At 43.2% G+C, this 20,303-nt stretch overlaps 1 protein-coding gene across 11 annotated transcripts in view; it reads left to right on the top strand.

Annotated features, from left to right (window-relative positions):
• Positions 1-20,303, top strand: part of TRPM3 (transient receptor potential cation channel subfamily M member 3) — a 714,607-nt gene that overhangs the window by 530,083 nt on the left and 164,221 nt on the right. For all 11 annotated transcript variants that reach the window (XM_056523079.1, XM_056523077.1, XM_056523078.1 and 8 more), the window contains one exon: positions 18,913-18,963. In XM_056523079.1, coding sequence (XP_056379054.1) covers positions 18,913-18,963 — 51 coding nt within the window. The remainder of the gene's footprint in view (positions 1-18,912; positions 18,964-20,303) is intronic.

Genomic DNA, 20,303 nt, shown 5'->3' with positions numbered 1-20,303 from the left:
CAGCAGTATTGATTGTAGCCACTAAGCCTAATGTTGACCGGATACTTCCTCTTCTGAAATGAAAATATTCAGTATTCTTCTCACTTTCATCGCCGGCAAACTTATAATGAAAGGCGACAGCAGTATATAGATGGGATCATGCCATTAACAGTAGGAGATGTCACAGTTTACCATTTCTCCCTCCCTTCATAATGACCTCTGCACAAGTGGTTGCCTATGGTCCATGTGGCTGTTGTAAAGCAATACTCTAAATGGTGTTAATCCATCAAAGAAGAAGCTCAGGCAATATGGTTGCCCTCATAATAATGTACAAAAAAAAATTTACAATCAAAAAAAGAGAACAGATATGAGAAGAGATGGTATGTCATGGTCTGTCTCTCAGAAAAAAACTAAAATTTAGATGACACAAACTTTTAATTTGACCTGGATATAACCAGAAGAACTAACCTTTGCATTCAATCTGGGTCTAGTCACAAAAAGTACATTATGCATCATCCAGTACCTAGTCATGTAGGGGGGAGATTTATCAAAACCTGTGCAGAGGAAAAATTGCCTAGTCGCCCATTGCACCAAATCAGATCCCTTCTTATATTTTTGACAAGGCCTCTGCGAAATGAAAGAAGCGATCTGAATGTGACTTGGTAATCCGATATCAGGGGTAGTCCTATGTACTCTACCATGTGGAGAACAGCTTCCCAAATCTAACAAGGAGAGCAATGGTCCACACAGTGCTAGAGATGAGCACATTTTTTGAAAAATTTGTTTCAGCTGATTCGCCGAATTTTACAATTTTTTTTTGATCCAAATAAATTTGAGGCGAATAAATATAAATAGTGTGTGTGTGTTTTTAACTTTTTTCTTCTTTATTTTATAACTTTTTTCTTTATTTTTAATATTTTCGAGGTAGTACTACTACTCCCAGAATGAAACATAATGTTCCATAAAGTGGGTAGTAGTACCTGTACTAATGGACAAATCGCACCGGGTGTCACTTCTGACACCCATTGCGATCCTCCTGTATAATGTACAGAAGCGAGCTGCTGGGCTCTTCTGCGCGATCCTGCACTATGTTCTGCGATGTGAAGTTCATCACATCACAGATTCATGTTGGCCAGATGGTTCCAGCCAATCACAACTCTCTTCGGGAAATATGAATAACAGGTATATATACGGCAGTGCAGGGGACCAGAGAAGAGTGGCTGGCCGCCCACATCTATACAGGAGTGACAATCGCTGTGATCTTTCCTTTACTGCAGGTACTACTGCTCCCAACATGGAGCACACTCTGCTCCATGTTGGGAGCTGTAGAACCTGCATTAACCCCTTAAGGACCAAGCCCATTTTCACCTTAAGGACCAGGCCAATCCTTGCCTTATAAAATCCATAACTCCTTTATATTTCCATCTACAGACCCACATAAAGGCTTGTTTTTTGCATGACCAATTGTAATTTGTAATGAAACCTCTCATTTTACCATAAAATTTACGGCGAACCCAAAAACTATTTTTAAAGGGAGGAAATTTAAATGAAAACCACAATTTTGCACATTTTGGAGGCTTTTGTTTTCACACTATACACTTTACGGTAAAAATGACATGTGTTATTTATTCTATGGGTCAATACGATTAAAATAATACCCATGGCTAGATACTCTTATATTTTTGTACCGCTTAAAAAAAAATCTAAAACTTTTTGTACAAAATCAGTCATCTAAAATCGCCCTATTTTGATTACCTATAACATTTTCATTTTTCCATATATAGGGCGGTATGAGGGATCATTTTTTGCGCCGTCATCTGTACTTTTTCTCGATACCACATTTGCATATATAAAACTTTTAGATAATTTTTTATAAATTTTTTATAAAATGTGACAAAAAAGCTGCACTTTTGGACTTTTTTTATTTTTTACGTTTACGACATTTACCGTACGGGATGATTAACATTATATTTTGATAGTAAGGACATTTATGCACGTGGCGATACCAAATATGTTTATAAAAAAAATTTTACGCTTTTTGGGGGTAAAATGGGAAAACTGACAATTTTCATTTTTATTGAGGAAGGGGATTTTTCTCTCTTTTTTTCCTTTTGTTTTTGACATTTTTCAACTTTTATTTTACACTTTTTATGTCCCCATAGGGGACTATCTATAGTAATCCTTTGATTGATAATACTGTTCAGTGCTATGTATAGGACACAGCACTGATCAGTATTAACCCCTTAAGGACGCAGGACGTAAATGTACGTCCTGGTGAGGTGGTACTTAACGCACCAGGACGTACATTTACGTCCTGTGCATAACCGCAGGCATCGGAGCGATGCCCGTGTCATGCGCGGCTGATCCCGGCTGCTGATCGCAGCCAGGGACCCGCCGGCAATACAGATCCCGGTATCTGCGGCAGTGCGCGAGTTAAATGAACGATTGGATCGCCCGCAGCACTGCTGCGGGGATCCGATCATTCAGAACGCCGCACGGAGGTCCCCTCACCTTCCTCCTTCCGGCTCCCGGCGTCTTCTGCTCTGGTCTGAGATCGAGCAGACCAGAACAGAAGATAGCCGATAACACTGATCTGTTCTATGTCCTATACATAGAACAGATCAGTATTAGCAATAAAGTGAAAAATCCCCTCCCCCAATAAAAAAGTAAAACGTCCGTTTTTTCCTATTTTACCCCCAAAAAGCGTAAAAAAAAAAGTTTATAGACATATTTGGTACCGCCGCGTGCATAAATGTCCGAACTATTAAAATAAAATGTTAATGATCCCGTACGGTGAACGGCGTGAACGTAAAATAAAAAAAAGTCCAAAATTGCTACTTTTTTAATACATTTTATTTAAAAAAAATTATAAAAAATGTATTAAAAGTTTTTTATATGCAAATGTGGTATCAAAAAAAAGTATAGATCATGGCTCAAAAAATGAGCCCTCATACCGCCGCTTATACGGAAAAATAAAAAAGTTAGAGGTCATCAAAATAAAGAGATTATAAACGTACTAATTTGGTTAAAAAGTTTGTGATTTTTTTTAAGCACAACAGTAATATAAAAGTATATAATAATGGGTATCATTTTAATCATATTGACCCTCAGAATAAAGAACACATGTCATTTTTACCGTAAATTGTACGGCGTGAAAACGAAACCTTCCAAAATTAGCAAAATTGCGTTTTTCTTTTTAATTTCCCCACAAAAATAGTGTTTTTTTGTTGCGCCATACATTTTATGATATAATGAGTTATGTCATTACAAAGGACAACTGGTCACACAAAAAACAAGCCCTAATACTAGTCTGTGGATGAAAATATAAAAGAGTTATGATTTTTAGAAGGCGAGGAGGAAAAAATGAAAACGTAAAAATTTAATTGTCTGAGTCCTTAAGGCCAAAATGGGCTGAGTCCTTAAGGGGTTAAATGGGGTACTCCGGTGAAAACCTTTTTTCTTTTAAATCAACTGGTGCCAGAAAGTTAAACATATTTGTAAATTACTTCTATTACAAAATCTTAATCCTTCCAGTACTTATTAGCTGCTGAATGCTACAGATGAAATTCCTTTCTTTTTGGAACACTGATGACATCACGAGCACAGTGCTCTCTGCTGACATCTCTGTCCATTTTAGCAACCATGCATAGCACATGTATGCTAAGGGCAGCATGGTGGCTCAGTGGTTAGCACTGCTGCCTTGCAGTGCTGGGGCCTTGGGTTCAAATCCCACTAAGGACAACAATAAATATAGAGTTACTATTATTATAATGACATCTATAATGAAGAGCACTGTAGTATTCAGCAGCTAATAAGTACAGGAAGGATTAAGATTTTTTAATAGAAGTAATTTACAAATCTGTTTAACTTTCTGGCACCAGCTGATTTAAAAGGAAAAAGGTTTTCACCGGAGTACCCCCTTTAACAGTGATCTTCTGCTCTGGTCTGCTTGATCTCAGACCAGAGCAGAAGACCCCGGGAGCCTGGTGAGGGGACCTCCGGCCACCATGCTGGATGATTGGATCACCGTGGCAGCGCTGTGGGCGATCCGATCATCTATTCAAAGTACTGCACTGCCGCAGATGCCGTGATCTGTATTGATCACGGCATCTAAGGGGTTAATGGCGGACATCCGCGGATATCGGCCATTACCGGCGGGTCCCCGGCTGCTAGTATGACGCGAGCATCGTTCCCATGCTTGCGGTCATACACAGGACGTAAATGTACGTCCTGGAGTCGGAAGTCCGCCAAACCAGGACGTACACTTCTTATACCTGTTCTGATCTATCTATTAATGCAGGTACTACAGGCGCCAATTATCGGAAGCAATATTATATATATTTTCACTTTACTTTTTTATCTCCATTTATTTTATTTTTTCAGGCATTTAGATGGGCTGGCATGAATGATTGTGGGGGTCAGAGATGAGCCGAGGACAGGAACATCAGGAATATGTATAATACAGGAGGCAAAAAAAAGTCTGACAGTTTCCTTAATTTACCAAAAATCCATAAATTTACAGAGGTCTTTTAAATTAAAGATACTTCAAATTGTAATTGGAGGAGGCAGATGGCCGGGGAAATAATGTATTTATGTACGTATTTAAAGTAATTGGGAAAGACAATGTCATTGTAATTATACAGTATGAGCTGGTTTTAATTGACAAATTACTGAAAAACTCTTCTTGCAATTCCAATGTCTCTGCTCTGTATGTGAAAAATCCTTTATTTTTTATGTAGGGGATGATGAGAGTTGTAATTCCTGAATTCCAGTACAGTGGTTGCAGCGGGAATGGCAGGGAGTCTATGGCCATCCTGGGGCCATATGAAAGAAAGAAAGAAACTTTGAAATATACAGTAGCTGCTCTAATTAGAGAAAATTAAGGTTAATTGAATGATGAGACAACATCCAATTAAGGTCAAATAGGTAATAGAACATCAAAGGAATGTAGGTCAAGTGGTTTGACCTTAACCCCTTAAGGACTTAGGACGTACCTGTACGTCCTAAGCCCGCTCCCGGTGTTAAAAACGGTATCACGCCGTGACCCAGCATCACACCAGGTCGGTCCGAGCTGCTAATCATAGCCGGGACCCTGGGCTAACAGCGTGCAGCACCGATCGTTGTGCAGCGTGCTGTTAACCCTTCAGATGCGGCGATCAAAAAGTAAACGCTTCCCTGCAGCTCAGTCGGGCTGATCGGGACATCGCGATAAAATCGCGATGTTCCGATCAGCTGGGACGCAGGCGGAGGTCTCCTTACCTGTGTCCTGATTTTCTCATTCCCCACACACTAACACCTTTCTCCTCCATCCTTTTTCTATCCCCATTCTTTTTTCCTTCTCATTTACCCCCCCCCCCCTCCTCACTCTGTTCCAATCCAGCCCCCCCCCCCCTTCCTTTTTTATGCCCACACCTCACCATTATCACACACAGATATCCCCAGGTGAACACCTGAGGACTGCACTTTTTCTTCCAGTTTAAAATTTGAGGTGAATTTGAGGGTCTTTATGTTAGAAATACCCCATAATGGACCCTCCAAGTATTCAAATGACATTCAGAAAGTATGTCAACCCTTTAGGCATTTCACAGGAATAATGGTAAAAGGAGAAAAAGCCCCCAAAAATGTGTAACCCAATTTCTCTTGAGTAAGGAAATACCTCATATGTGGATGTGAAGTGCTCTGTGGTGCTCTGTGGGCACTATAGGGCTCAGAAGAGAAGGAGTGACAATGGGATATGGAGAGCAAATTTTGCTGAAATGGCTTTTGGGGGGCATTTCACATTTAGGAAGCCCCCATGGTGCCAGAACAGCAAAATAAAACCACATGGCACACTGTTTGGGAAACTATACCCCTCAAGGCACATAACAAGGAGTATAGTGAGCCTTAACACAACACAGGTGCTTGACAAACTTTCGTTAAAGTTGGATGTGAAAATGAAAAATTTGATTTTTTTCACTAAAATGCTGGTGTTACCCCAAATTTTTCATTTTCACAAGAGGTATTAGGAGAAAAAGCCCCACATAATTTGTAACACCATAAGTGGATATAACTCCATAAGTGTATATAAAGTGCTCTGCAGGCGAATTACAATGCTCAGAATAGAAGAAGCGCCACTGAGTTTTTGGTGAGTGAATTTGATTGGAATGGAAGTCGGGGCCATGTGCGTTTACAAACCCCCCATGGTGCCAGAACAGTGTAACTCCCTCACATGTGCCCCCATTTTGGAAACTACACCCCTCATGGAATATAATAAGAGGTGCAGTGAGCATTTACACACCACTGGCATTTGGCAGATCTTTGGAACAGTGGGGCTGTGCAAAGGAAAGATTTTATTTTTCATTTTCACAGACCACTGTTCAGAATATCTGTCAGACACCTGTGGGGTGTAAATGCTCACTGCACCCCTTTTTACATTCCGTGAGGGGTGTAATTTCCAAAAATGGGGTCACATTTGGGGGTGTCCACTGTTCTAGGACCATGGAGGCTTTGTAAACACACATGCCTTCAATTCCATACAAATTCTCTCTTCAAAAGCCCAATGGTGCTCCTTCTCTTATGAGCATTGTAGTGCGCCCGCTGAGGACTTTACATCCACATATGGGGTATTTCCATACTCATAAGAAATGATGTTACAAATTTTGGGGGGCTTTTTTCCTATTTTCCCTTGCTAAAATGAAAAATTTAGGGTAACATCAGCATTTTAGTGAAAATTCTTTTTTTTTTTTTTCATTTTCACATCCAACTTTAACAAAAATTAATCAAACACCTGTGGGGTGTTAAGGATCACTATACCTCTTGTTATATTCCATGAGGGGTGTAGTTTCCAAAATGGGGTCACATGTGGGTATCTATTTTTTTGCGTTTATGTCAGAACAGCTGTAAAATAAGCCACCCCTGTGCAAATCACCAATTTATGTACATGGTGCTCTCTCACTCCTGAGCCCAGTTGTGCGCCCACAGAGCACTTAACATCCACATATGGGGCATTTCCGTACTCAGGTACTCAGAAGAAATTGTGTTACAAATTTTGGGGTCTTTTTTTTCCTTGTACCTTTTTTCCTTGTACCTTGTGAAAATGAAAAGTAAGGGGCAACACCAGCATGTTAGTGTAAAAAATAATTCTTTTTACACTGACAGACTGGTGTAGAACCCAACTTTTCCTTTTCATAAGGGGTAAAAGGAGAAAAAGACGCCCAAAATTTATAACGCAATTGCTCCCAGGGTATGGAAATACCCCATATGTTGCCCTAAACTGTGACCTTGAAATATGACAGGGCTCCAAAGTGAGAGAGTGCCATGCGCATTTGAGGCATATGTTAGGGATTTGCATAGGGGTTGACCAGGATGCAAGCATTGCAATTGCCTCCACTACCAAAAATATTCTACACCAGTGATTCCCAAACAGGGTGCATCCAGCTGTTGCAAAACTCTCATTCACATGGGTGGGGGTTTACGGTGAGTTACGGTGAAAATTAGCAGCAACTCAAACTTGAAACAGGAAACTCACTGTAAATTTGCCCGTGTGAATGTACGCTGTACATTCACATGGGGGGAAGAAGAAACCTCCAGCTGTTGCAAAACTACAACTCCCAGCATGCACTGACAGACTGCAACACCTGGAGGCACACTGGTTGGAAAACCTTGAGTTAGATTCTGTTACCTAACTCAGTATTTTCCAACCAGTGTGCCTCCAGCTGTTGCAAAACTACAACTCCCAGCATGTACTGATCTCCGAAGGGCATGCTAGGAGCTTTAGTTATGCCACAGCTGAAGGCATGCAACTACAACTCTCAGTATGCCCAGACAGCCATTTGCTGTGTGGGCATGCTGGGAGTTGTAGTTTTGCAAGATCTAGAGGGCCACAGTTTAGAGACCACCACACAGTGATCTCCAAACTGTAGCCCTCCAGATGTTGCAAAACTACAAAACCCAGCATACCCAGACAGCAAAGGCTATCTGAGCATGCTGGGAGTTGTAATTTTGCAAAATCTGAAGGGCTACAGTTTAGAGACCACTGTATAGTGGTCTGCAAACTGTGCCCCTCCAGATGTTGCTAGGAAACTACTCACCTCCCGCAGCTCCATCACCTCCCTCAACAGCCCGCAGCACCGTCAGGAGGATCGCCACCCGCCGCCGATCAGTAAGTCCCCACCGCTGCCCACCGCTGCTCACAAGCCAGTTCCTCCGCTCTGCCCCCCCCACGGTAGTCCGGGCAGAGCGGGGGAACTGTCTTGTGAGCGGCGGTGGGCAGCGGTGGGGACTTACTGATCGGCTGCGGGCGGCGATCCTCCTGAAGGTGCTGCGGGCAAACTTTAACCCCCCCCAATCTGCTATAGGTCAGTCATTTCTGACTGACAAATAGCAGGGATGAGAGGGGTGGCATCCCTGCCACCTCACTCCTATCCCTTCAGGGTGATTATCTCTGATAGCACCGATCACCCTTATTTTCTGGGTCACCGAAGACCTGTATGACCCGGAATTGCCACAAATGTGACATTGGCACGGGATGCCTGCTGAACGATTTCAGCAGGCATACGTTCTGTTCACCGCCCGGTTACTGGCAGTGAACGGAAACGCAGAGGGCGTACTGGTACGTCCTCGGTCCTTAAGTCACAAGATGCATACTTGTACGCCCTTGGTCCTGGTGGGATTAAAACAAATTTTTGCTATTGCACTCCTTATTGTAAATAAAAAAAATCTTTCTAATGTACTTTTTTTTTTTTAAACTGTAGTTTTCTATGTTTTATTTGTTTTTAAAAAAGCTGCCACTAGGTGTCTCCCTACTAGTCCAGAGCACATAGACTTGCATTGAGGGGGCATGGCCGTGAATTCACGAGGGGCATGGTCGACCCCCGCAGCACGAAAACAGTGTTTGGAACATTTACTTCCGAATGCTGGCCAGTGGAGTACCCCTTTAAGGGTTGAGTATGACTTCAAGGGATGCTACCCCAGATAGGTACCTGCTACCTCACAGTGGTTTGGGAGGACAATCAAAATAATCCAGTCCTGCAAGGAAATACATAACTTTATAAAGGATGTCAGCATTATTGCCTAATAAAATAGTTGAAGAATAAGTCAGTAAAGGTGAATTTCTTTTACTGCAACATGTACAATCCTAGAAACTTTCCAGGCACCAGTGACTCCAGTACCACATCTGTTTTTGCCCTTATGTGCATGGAAATACTTTTGCAATCAGAAATGAGATAGAACAGGTAAGAAACAATGATCAGTTCTTATCCTCTGAGGTTTACTCCTTATAAAATATTCACTTTTATTCAGGATGATATATTCCTATCAGATGGGACAAATACAAGTGATTGGCTCAGTTTCCTATTCAGGTGCATTCTGTATTTCCCTTATAAATCACAATGCCTAATGCCTGACAAAATACTTCTGAGCACCTTTGTTATGAATTATTTGTTTCTTTGCCTTGTACGTGTCTTCGGGTGTAGTGCATTGCATTATTCGTGATTCATACATATTGAAAAATTCTAATGTATTTCACAAAAAAGGCAGGGTAGGCACATTATCAATTCTTGGGGCTGCAAATTATACATAAATGTAATCCATAAAGCTAAAATTAAACACCTTTTATGATCAGCTTCAAAGGCCCGTTTTTTTCTTTCTATGTAGCTTTATGATTTATAATTAATAGCTGCAATATTTTATACGATCTGCCTATGCTATTGAGATTTTAGTATACTGCATTTCAAGAACATCATGATAAATACAGTACTCAATGGTAACGGTAAAAATTCTACTCTGGAAATAACAAAGAATACACGTCCAAGCATCATAAAGAGATGTCAAGATGTAATAAGTACATTCATTTATTGTAATAACAAAATAAATAGAGGAATGGATAGATACAAAACAGCAAGATGAACCAGCACAACCTCAAATCCAACAATGTGTGGGTGAAAGTGGGCCCAATCGCAGCCTAGGTCACAGGCAGCAAGCAGCTAGGACAATGCAGAAATCCCACAGCACGCCAGTATCAAGTGAAAAATGTGCATTTATTTCCTCATAACAGATGCAATGTTTCGACTGTCACCACAGCCTTTATCAAGTCAGTTTGTTTTGGGGGTATAAAGTAAGGGTATGGTTGTATATGGTTTTTAACCCTGAATCAGGACATGCTACTTAATAGCCACCCCTCCAATGGCAAGATATCAGAGGTTAAAATGATATGCAGTATAAGCTTTGGAGCCCACTGGGTGTTTCCCTTTGCTGCTTGATTAGAGGTAAGAGGCAGGGAATACAGTACAGGTGACCAGTGCACAGAGGGCGAGGGACTAGCTAGTGAAGGGGCCAAACAGCAGAGGGGAACACCCAGTGGGCTCCAAAGCCTAATTTGCATATATATTTTAAAACTCTCATACCTTGGTGCCTTACTTTATACCACAAAAACCTGTCCACTTCAAGTCCTGTCACAGCCATACTTAAAATTACCTCACATGATGGCAACTAGCCTATCAGAGGTTTCCAAGGTCATGCAGTGGTCGATCCAGAGTCTAATCTCGCAAGGGGCACTATCGGGCTATATTTGCACGGGGGAATGTCTGCACAGAAAATCTCAGGACTTGGAATAGTGGCAGGAGGGGCCCTCGAGGGGGGGGGGGTTGGAAATTGCCCCGTTGACCCCCCCCCCCCATGTCTTCCTGGATCTGCCACTGAGGTCATGGCACAATTTTCTGTAATTTACCAGGCTGTTTCAGGCACAGTTTACAAACTTTTAATTCACTAGAATTTTAATAAGGTGAATTATAAATGAAATTATCTGTTTGTAAACATTTGTGATGTGCAAAGTAGATATTCTAAACAACTGGATAAAACTATACTTTACAGATAGTGGGAGGGCTTATTGTCTAAGACTTCAAATGTTAGGATCAGGCTAGCCAGGAATACTTCTATACCCTAGGTGGGGAAAAGTAAATATACAAGTAAAAAAACAGGTATTGCCTAGAGATGAGCACATTTTTGAAAAATTTGATTTGGCCGATTCGCTGAATTTTCCGAAAATTTTTTGTTTCACTACGAATTTATCATCAACGGCAGATCGCTATTGTAAAACATAAAAAGAAAAAAGTATGTCTGCACTCACCATGAATAGAAAGTGAAAGTTCTGGCTTTATTGCAGCAAAGTCTTATATAACATATTCACCCAGGGTGCAGGGAGGGAAGGCAACTGCCAGCCAGCAGCAGGAGCATATCAGAAGAACGGCAGCGCGGTTTTGCATCAGTGACGCATCATCGCTATTAAAAATGGCTATTTCTGGCCTACAGAAGGCCTCAATAGGGGTGTAGAACACTTTGCCTTGCTGTAACACGCATAGAGAGTGTGCTGTGTTAGTGAAATAATACTGTTATTCAGAATGACATGCAGATTAGAGGCGTTGCTATTAGAATCACTGTCGCAGAGTGGTACAATGACAAACCTGGAGGTGGCATCAGTATGAGGAGACCATATGGTGGATGAAAGACACAGCATGGAGGTGGCGGCAGCAGGAGGAGACCATATAGTGCCTGAATTACAAAGCGTTGAAGTACCGGCAGCATGAGGAGACCATATAGTGGCTGAATTACCCAGCCTAGAGGGGGCAACAGCCTAACGAGACCATAGGGCCTCACAATTGAAAAGATTACATATATGTTTTAACATTTAAATTGAAGATTTCAAATAGATGAACCAAAAAAGTTTTATTTAATGTGTCAGCAGCATGAGGAGACCACGTGGCGGCACAGTAACACAGCCTGGAGGTGGCAGCAGCATGAGGAGACCATAATCTGCCAGAATGACACAGCCTGTAGTTGGCGGCAACAAGAGGAGACCATATAGTGGCTGAATGACACAGCCTGGAGTTAGTGGCAACAAGAGGAGACCATATGGTGGCTGAATGACACAGCCTGGAGTTGGCAACAACAAGAGGAGACCATATAGTGGCTGAATGACACAGCCTGGAGGTGGCAGAAGCATGAGGAGACCATATAGTGGCTCAATTACACAGCCTGGAGTTGGCGGCAGCAAGAGGAGACTATATAGTGGCTGAATGACACAGCCTGGAGTTAGTGGCAACAAGAGGAGACCATATGGTGGCTGAATGACACAGCCTGGAGTTGGCAACAACAAGAGGAGACCATATAGTGGCTGAATGACACAGCCTGGAGGTGGCAGAAGCATGAGGAGACCATATAGTGGCTCAATTACACAGCCTGGAGTTGGTGGCAGCAAGAGGAGACTATATAGGGGCTGAATGACATAGCCTGGAGCTGGAATCAGCATGAGGAAAACATATGGTGGCAGAATGAGAAAGCCTGGAGCTGGCATCAGCAGCATCAGTAGTCCTGAAAGTGACCCGGTGACAGAGTGGGGTGGTGGGTGGCAATACCAGTACCCGGTGACGAAGGTGGGTGAAAAAAGGAGAACTTGGCATCACATGTGTGGCATCAGGAAGGTGGCAGGATCAGAATAGTAGCTAAGGCAGGTAGGCAGAAAAAAATGGTCTCTTTTGTAAAAGTGTAAGTGTGCGCAAGTAAGTATTGAGGATATGCATTACATAAAACTTTACTTTTAATAATATTCTTAGGATAAAATATATGTACCCAAAATTTTTATTTTTATTCAACAAAAGGAAAGGTGTGCAAAAAAACATGTGGCACCTACACCACCAAGTATTGATGTGATGCAAAGACCTCTAAAAGGTGGAAAGTAACAACGTAGGGTCCATTGTAACCGGTGGGGGTAGAAACTTCCCCTGCAAGGACCTAGTCGCGCACTATTAATTCCCTTCTTGGCAAGTGTTACTCACCCTAAAAAGGGCGGCCCCACACAGGAACTCTTCCTATTTCCACCTAAAAAACCCTGGGAAATGGCAGTGTTTGCAGGTGGAAATAAGGAGAGTTTCCTGTGTGGGGCCGCCCTTTTTAAGGCGAGTAACACTTGCCAAAAAGGGAATTAATAATGCGAGAGTAGGGTATATAGAGGAAGTTTTTACCCCCACCAGTTACAATGGACCATACGTTGTTCCCTTCCACCTTTTAGAGGTCTTTGCATCACATCAATACTTGGTGGTGTAGGTGGCACATGGTGTTTTTGCACATCTTTCCTTTTCTTAGATATAAAAAAAAAAGAAAAGTTAAGTTTTAGTTAATTCATATCCTCAATACTAACTTGTGGTCTGATGCAGAAGAATTTCTGTAACTGGGGAGCAGTGCCTTAAATCTGTTTGGCACTATCCATAAGTGTGAAGTGTTTGTGTGGCACCATGGTCAATCTATTCTAATGCATCTAGCATTGGTGGGTGGAAATCCTGGCTGATCCATGTCTGATTCATCTTCACAAAGGTCAGTCTCACCACATTTTTCGTGGACAGACGAGTTCTCCTTGGGGTTACTATGGTTCCCGCCGCACTAAACACCCGCTCTGATGGCACACTACTGGCCGGGCAGGACAGCTTTTCCAGGGCAAACTCTGCTAGTTGCGGCCACAAATCAAGTTGCGGCCACAAATCAAGTCCAGTGGATGTTCAAAGTGTGTTGGCAGAGTCATGTCAAGGTATACCACCACCTGCTGATTCAGCTCCTGCTCCAGGTCTACCTTCTACTGATGAGTTGCTTTACTTTGCGGGTGAAGAAAGCTACTCATCATCGACTGTAGACTCAAGCTGCTGCTGATGGAGCTGGTACTGCTACTTAGGATGTCTCTGTAGTAGGTCAGTTTGTCCTCCCTCTCAGTGGGTGTAAAACAAGGCCCCCATTTTGTGCCGGTATCGTGGATCCAATAAGGTGGAGAGCCAGAAGCCATCCCGCTGCCGAATGGTGACAATTCGGTAGTCACTACGCAAGCAAGTGAGCATGCATCGTGCCATTTGTTTAAGTAACTCGGAGAGACTCCCTGCCTCCATCTCCACCGCATACTGCCACGGTGTGTCTGGGTCCTCTGTCTCGTCTTCCTCATACCCTCATCACTCTCTAGCTCCTCTGGCTGCTCCTGCTCCTCCTCTCCTGTCAGATGACTATAAAAACCACCCATTTCGCGAAACCTAAACTGTGCTCCACTGTCCCCCTCCCTCTCCTCTTTCAGTTCTGCCCCCACAGGGCTCTTGTGGCCGTGAGATGTAGGCGCCACGTCTCCCGTGACCAGTCTTCGTTTCCAACACGTGTTGTAGTAAATAAAGCAGTGGAATGATGTCGTTCATCCCATAATCCTGCCGACTGACTAATAATATGGCTTGAGCAATGTGGCTTGAGCAAACGACAGGTGTCACGTATGAGCTGCCACTGGTTGACATTAAAGTTACACAGGGGAGTCCCCCTATCTGCTTGGATCATCAAGAAAACGCTGATGGCTTTTCTCTGTTCGTATAGTCAGTGTCATGTCTGTGTTCACACACAGCTATTGATTTTGTTGTGTGTGAACAGTTTTGTTTCCCGGCCAGAGAATAGTTAATGCCTCTGCCTTTTTCAGCCAATAGCTCCTAGGGTGTGTCTATTTAAAGTCAGCCAAGTCTAGCATCTGGGATGGTGATACGTCATTATATCCTGACTTGCTAACATGCTGGACATGCTGCTTTGGAGCTTTTTGTGAAACACTCTTTATTTGAGCTTTTTATCTACTATCTCTGTCTTAGCATGCACTTTGTATTTTCTGGTTTTTAGCCATGGTTAGGTGGCATGCTTATAGTAGATTTTAATCTGTGTTTGTATAGTCGGTTTTAGGATTTGTATATCTTTTCTGCTATGTGTCTGTTCACACTGCGTTTTCTCTTGCATCCGTTCTTATGAAGTTCTGTGTTTTATATTACATGTTTTCCTACTGGGCCAGCATCCTGTCCACACTGGTGAGTGTGCCGCTGGCCAGAAGTCTATTTGGATTTATTATTAATGACTACTCCTTAAGTGGAGGGGAGTGTCCAGTTTGTGTGTTCAGTGTGAACAGTGTTCTATATTATATCCTGTGTATTTAGGAATCCCTGTTACCTGTCCAAGGGGACTCAGAGCGTATTGTTATTCCTGTGTCTACTGGAGGTGTTCTGAAGGGATTGCGATTATTCCTGTCTTGTGTTCAGTGTGAACAGTGTTCTATAATTATATCCTGTTGTATCCATTATTCTGAGTAGTAACTTGACATCCCTGTTACCTGTCCATGGGGACTTTGTGTATACTAGAGGTGTTTGGAGGGATTGCGATAATTCCTGTTTAGCGATAGATCCCGTTTACCTGTCCATGGGGACTAAGAGGGTATTGTTATTCCTGTGTCTACCGGAGGTTTTTCTAGGGGATTAAGCTTATTCATGTTTTGTTTTGGAGTATGTTCCGACTTAATCCGTTTTCCTGTCTGGTGTTTATTAGTTCTGTATTCAGATCTTTGGAGTTCTGTTCATGACCACTGTCTATAGTGTCCTCTGTTTATGTCCGCTGATATAGTGTCCCCTGTACTAACTCTATGATCTGTGTCCTCTGAACTTAATCTGTTATAGAGTTCTATGTTCCTGTTATGTTTCTGGTTTGTGATCGACTATTTGTTAGTTTGTGTTTTTAGGCCCCTGCACTTTAGCTCAGGAAGGGACCGGCGCCCAGTTGTCGATCCACAGGTTAGGGTGGATGGGCAAGTAGGCCGGGAGAGTGGTTTTAGGGTCAGTTTAGAGCTCACTCTCCCTGTCCCCTGGTCGATCCCTGACAGTTGGTTCAACATATGGAGGGTGGAATTCAAACGAGTGAAAAAGTCCCAAATCAGACTATGTTGGTGGATACCATTCTGAAGCTGCAGCTCAAAGAGGGTGTGCTTTGCGTTGTACGAGTGGCTGAAGTACATGCAAAGTTTCCTTCCCATTGTTAGGATGTCTTGCAGATGGGGGGAACACTTCAGGAGCCACTTGACAACCAGATTGAACACGTGTGCTGTGCAGGGCGCATAGCTCATAGATGTTCTTCCCGTTGTCGGTCACCATGGTTCCCATTTTCAGTTTTCATTGAATAAGCCATAATTCGATTTCTTGTTGAATGACTTTTAGCAGTTCCTCCCCTGTGTGACTCCATTTGCCAAGGCAAGCCATGAGAAGAACAGCGTGACACCGCTGTGCTCTGCACACATGGTATGTTGGAGGGGCACTAAGACTTGTCTGTGCAGTGGAGGCTGAGGACACAGTGGAGGATGAGGAGGCGGAGTCGCAAAGTGTCACAGGACCAACGGCCTGAGAGCATGGTGGCGGAAGCAGCATGACCTGTCCAATGGCTTTGCAGGAACCACCTTTACCCAGTGGGCCATAAAGGACATGTATTATCCCTAACCGTAGTTGCAGCTCCACACGTCGGCGCTGCTGGGCACTTTGGTACACACCGACAGGCTCAAGGACTGGCCCACCTTCTGTTCCACAAAATTGTGCAGGGCTGGTACTGCCTTTTTCGCAAAGAAATGACGACTTGGGACTCTCTCCACCTTGGCTCAGCACAAGCCATCAGTTCTCTGAAAGGTGCAGAGTCCACCACTTGAAAAGGGAGGGACTGCAGCACCAGCAGCTTAAACTGGAGCACCTTCAGCTTCTGCACTGTTGGATGAGTGGGCACATGCTGTTGTCTCTTGGACATGGCTTCGCCGATGGATTACTGGCAGAATGACTGTCTCGAAGTAAGAGGAGCGACATAAGATTGGTATGACAGACAGATCCCTTCGGCTGAGATGGTGGAGCCTTGGCTGGCTGAAATGGAGTGGCGTGCCACTGGGTGATGCAGCAGGCTTGACCACCGCATCGGAGCCACGGTTCTCCCAGGCTGCTTTATGGTGACGCTGCATATGTTGACGCAGGGCCATGGTGCCAACATTGGGACCCTAGCCACGCTTCACCTTCTGCCGACACATCTTGCATGTGGCCAGGTTAACATCCTCCGGATAATTGATGAAAAACTGCCACACCGCCAAGTAGCTGATTTTCCCTCCAACAGTCCGCACTGATATAACTGCTACTACCGCAGACTCCAGGAACCCCTGGTTCACTACCTCCCGGGAAGGTAAGCTGCTGCGAAGCAGGTGGTCTACCCTGGGCACGTTTGTCTCCAGATTTCCCTCTTCTGCCACCATGCTGACCGCCAACCAATGCAACCACCTTGCTGGCTCAGCTGCTGCCTCACGGGCAACCTGCAACCCCCTTCTCCTGATGAATCCCCTTCTGCACCCGGCTTATCATCATCGAGTTGTGTCTGCACGTCACACGTCAGGTTCCTCACCAGTGTCTGCTTCAGGAGCCTGAATCGTCGCAACAACCCCTCCCATGCCACTCTCCTCATTACTACTTGCCCGCCTATCGGAGGAAGTGGCAGATGTCTCCTCCACTTGACTGGGCAGTAGTTGCTGACTGTCCTCTAGTAGATCGTCCTCACTAAATAGTGGAGCTGAACCCACAGCATAAGATACTTCTGTAGGGGAGGGAACAGCATAGGACAGAGGCAATAGGAGAACAGGGACTGCTGCTGGGCCATGCCAACTAAGGTTTGTTGACTGGGGGTGTCACATGTCACTTGTGATGAAGTGGATGACCGAGTAAACCAATCGATGACAGAAGATGGGTTGCTGGTCGAGACACAACATCTAGCTGATACTGCAACTCCTGCTGCCACTCACCCCTAGTCTGCTACAACCTCTGCCTGTTCCTGATGAATTTAGGCCTCTGGCACTCCTCTGTGCATGTCCTGGCACTTCTCTGCCTGACATACTTAGTGTGTATATGAGGGGAATACAATACGCTCCACTACGCTTAAAAAAGTATTTGTCTAGAACAGCAGCAGGTGTGTAATTTTGGCTGGCCTTTCACAGTAACTAGGCCGTTAAGACTTTAATAGAGCATTACACTTAATAGAGCACTATATGCTCCACCAGGCAACCTGTATTAGGCACTAATAGCAGGTGATTATGGCTTTAAGTGCTCTGCTCACCCTAACTGGCTGGCTACTATTAGCTTTTCAGTTGTTGTACACACCAGTGCTGCAGCACACAGTTGCTGTACAGTACACCCAAAATAACACTTTCTCTCTTAATCTCTCTCCCTTCCCTATCAGTGCTTGTAGGCTGGATTTGGGCTTGAGGTGAATTGCTGCTGTAAAAATGCTTTTCTGTGCAACACACACTGCTCTCTGTCCCTCTCTCTCTGTAATAGAAGGCTGTTGTGACTGGCTGCAAGATGGCTAACGATTATATAGGGCTGTCACACAGTGGTGGCTGGCTACTGATAGGCTGCATGCTGCATGTGCTTCAGGGTCATCCCACCTACTGTTTTCCCACCTTCCCAGAGTTCTTTGCCCCATGTCCTGACATTTGGAGCCACCATCTTAGATGCCCTGGAGCCTGTACCACACTATATGGAGTTTCAGGTGTAAGAACACACGTCCACGGCACTCGTCTAAGATCCAAATTTTATTAAAAGCTTAGACAGAACACAGGCAACAATTGTTTCGCTCGCAGAGCTTCTTCACAGCCTAAATGGAGTTTAATGAAGCGATTTGTGCGATCAAATCGCAGCAATATTTGGATTCGTTGCAAAGCAAATTTTTCGTGAAATTTGTAACGAATTCGGATTCTGCAGATTTGATTCGCTCATCCCTTGTACTGGCACTCGAGACCTATTAGATATTTAGGCAGGCTTTGTATTAATACATTTTTTTATTAGAAATTCAGCATAAGTATAACATCTACTCATTGCTAGACCTTTGCTCTTCATAGGATGCCGTAGCAGTCACATAGTCTTCTTTTGTAGGGCAATTGGTAATTCGGTTGAGCACTGATCAGTATCACTTGTCAGTAACCACTTGACAGATTACATAGGATTGTCTGTTGTATATCTTGTCTTCTCTATTTAGATATGGGATTGCATTATAAGCATCATATGCAGAGTACTTTGTGTTACTAATTTCAGATGTTTATTTTTTTGTGCTACATTTCAGAGACATGGGCCATCAAACACCTTATACCATTTGGTCCGGGATGTCAAAAAGGTAAGAATTTGATACCATAAAAAGAAAAGGTAGTTTTAATCCCCATTCATCCCTAGATCTTAGTAACTCTCTATTTTGCATGAGCTTTTCTTCAAAGTGTAACTATTATTTATCATGTTTACCACCTCACTTTACTACCATTCATCTCCATGTAGTTATATTACAGTATGTATCAAGATTATCATCAGAAAATGCCATTAATGGAAATCTTTAAAAAGATAACAAAAGTTAAGGTAAAGGGCACTCTCAGGCTCTGTTCATGCAGTGAATTTCCAGGCGTATAAAAAATTTTTTAAATGCATTCGTAAAATTGTTGAAAATCTGTATCAGTTTGTGCGAAATTAATGTACTCTATGTAAGTCTATGTTAAAAAGGCTTATTTTTTTGCATCAACAAAAATAACTGACATGTCTGTGGCTCAAGCCCTGCAGGAACACATAGGAACGGAATTTCTGCACTTTTTTCCCAGCAGGAAACTGTTTCCCATTAGCAGCAGCCATGCAGGACCAGCCCTTAAGTTCCTACACTTTTTTCCCAGGACTTGGGGGGGGGGGGGGGGGTGCATTTATCATTGTGGGTGTAATTGAAGCTTTTTTTTCCCCACCTTTTTTGTTGAGTGTGGTAATGTGTAGGAGAACTCAATTTATCAAATGGCATTCGATAAATTTTGTAAAGGTACACATTTTCTGAAATTTTCTGGGCTGGTGTATTTTTGCCACTTTTGTGTGGTTTTTGTGCAACATTTGTGAAAAGTCACAGTTAATAAATTCATTACCACTGCATAAGAGTAACCTTAACAGCTGGTCTGTAGGCACTTTAAAAAAAAAATTGGCTCAAAAGTCACAAAAAATTGTCCGAGGCACAGCGCTGCGCCAAATGTGCGACAAATAGACTCACAAAAAACGCTCGAAACATAATAATAAATTGTGGCCATGTCTGTTAAGTATAGCAGGAGGGTACCCCTGCTACCCCTGCTATCCTATAGTAAGAAGGGGAGATTCCCGAATACCATTTATCAATTTAATTATATGAAACTTTCTTTTCATGAAAGTGGTCTGCAGTTGCCTGCACAGTTTTCTATATAAGACACTCTGCAACTGCTGATGAACTTCTTCATAGAGAAAGAGGAAGCACGTCCTGTTGGTAAATCAGGGGTTAGCAATGGAGAAGGACCGTCCTGCAAATACTAAAGGGGACACACCTATTTTGCAGTCATCAGATTCTGACATCAAAAGGGGATGTTCATAGAAAAAATTATTTACAGACGATTCTCTAATAATAATAATAACCTGCAGACATGTATTATAATATAATAGACAACATGACCATTCAGTAGATTA

Source organism: Hyla sarda, chromosome 1 (genome assembly GCF_029499605.1).
Source record: "Hyla sarda isolate aHylSar1 chromosome 1, aHylSar1.hap1, whole genome shotgun sequence".
Lineage (NCBI taxonomy): Eukaryota > Metazoa > Chordata > Amphibia > Anura > Hylidae > Hyla > Hyla sarda.
This window is presented reverse-complemented; position numbering and strand designations above follow the sequence as displayed.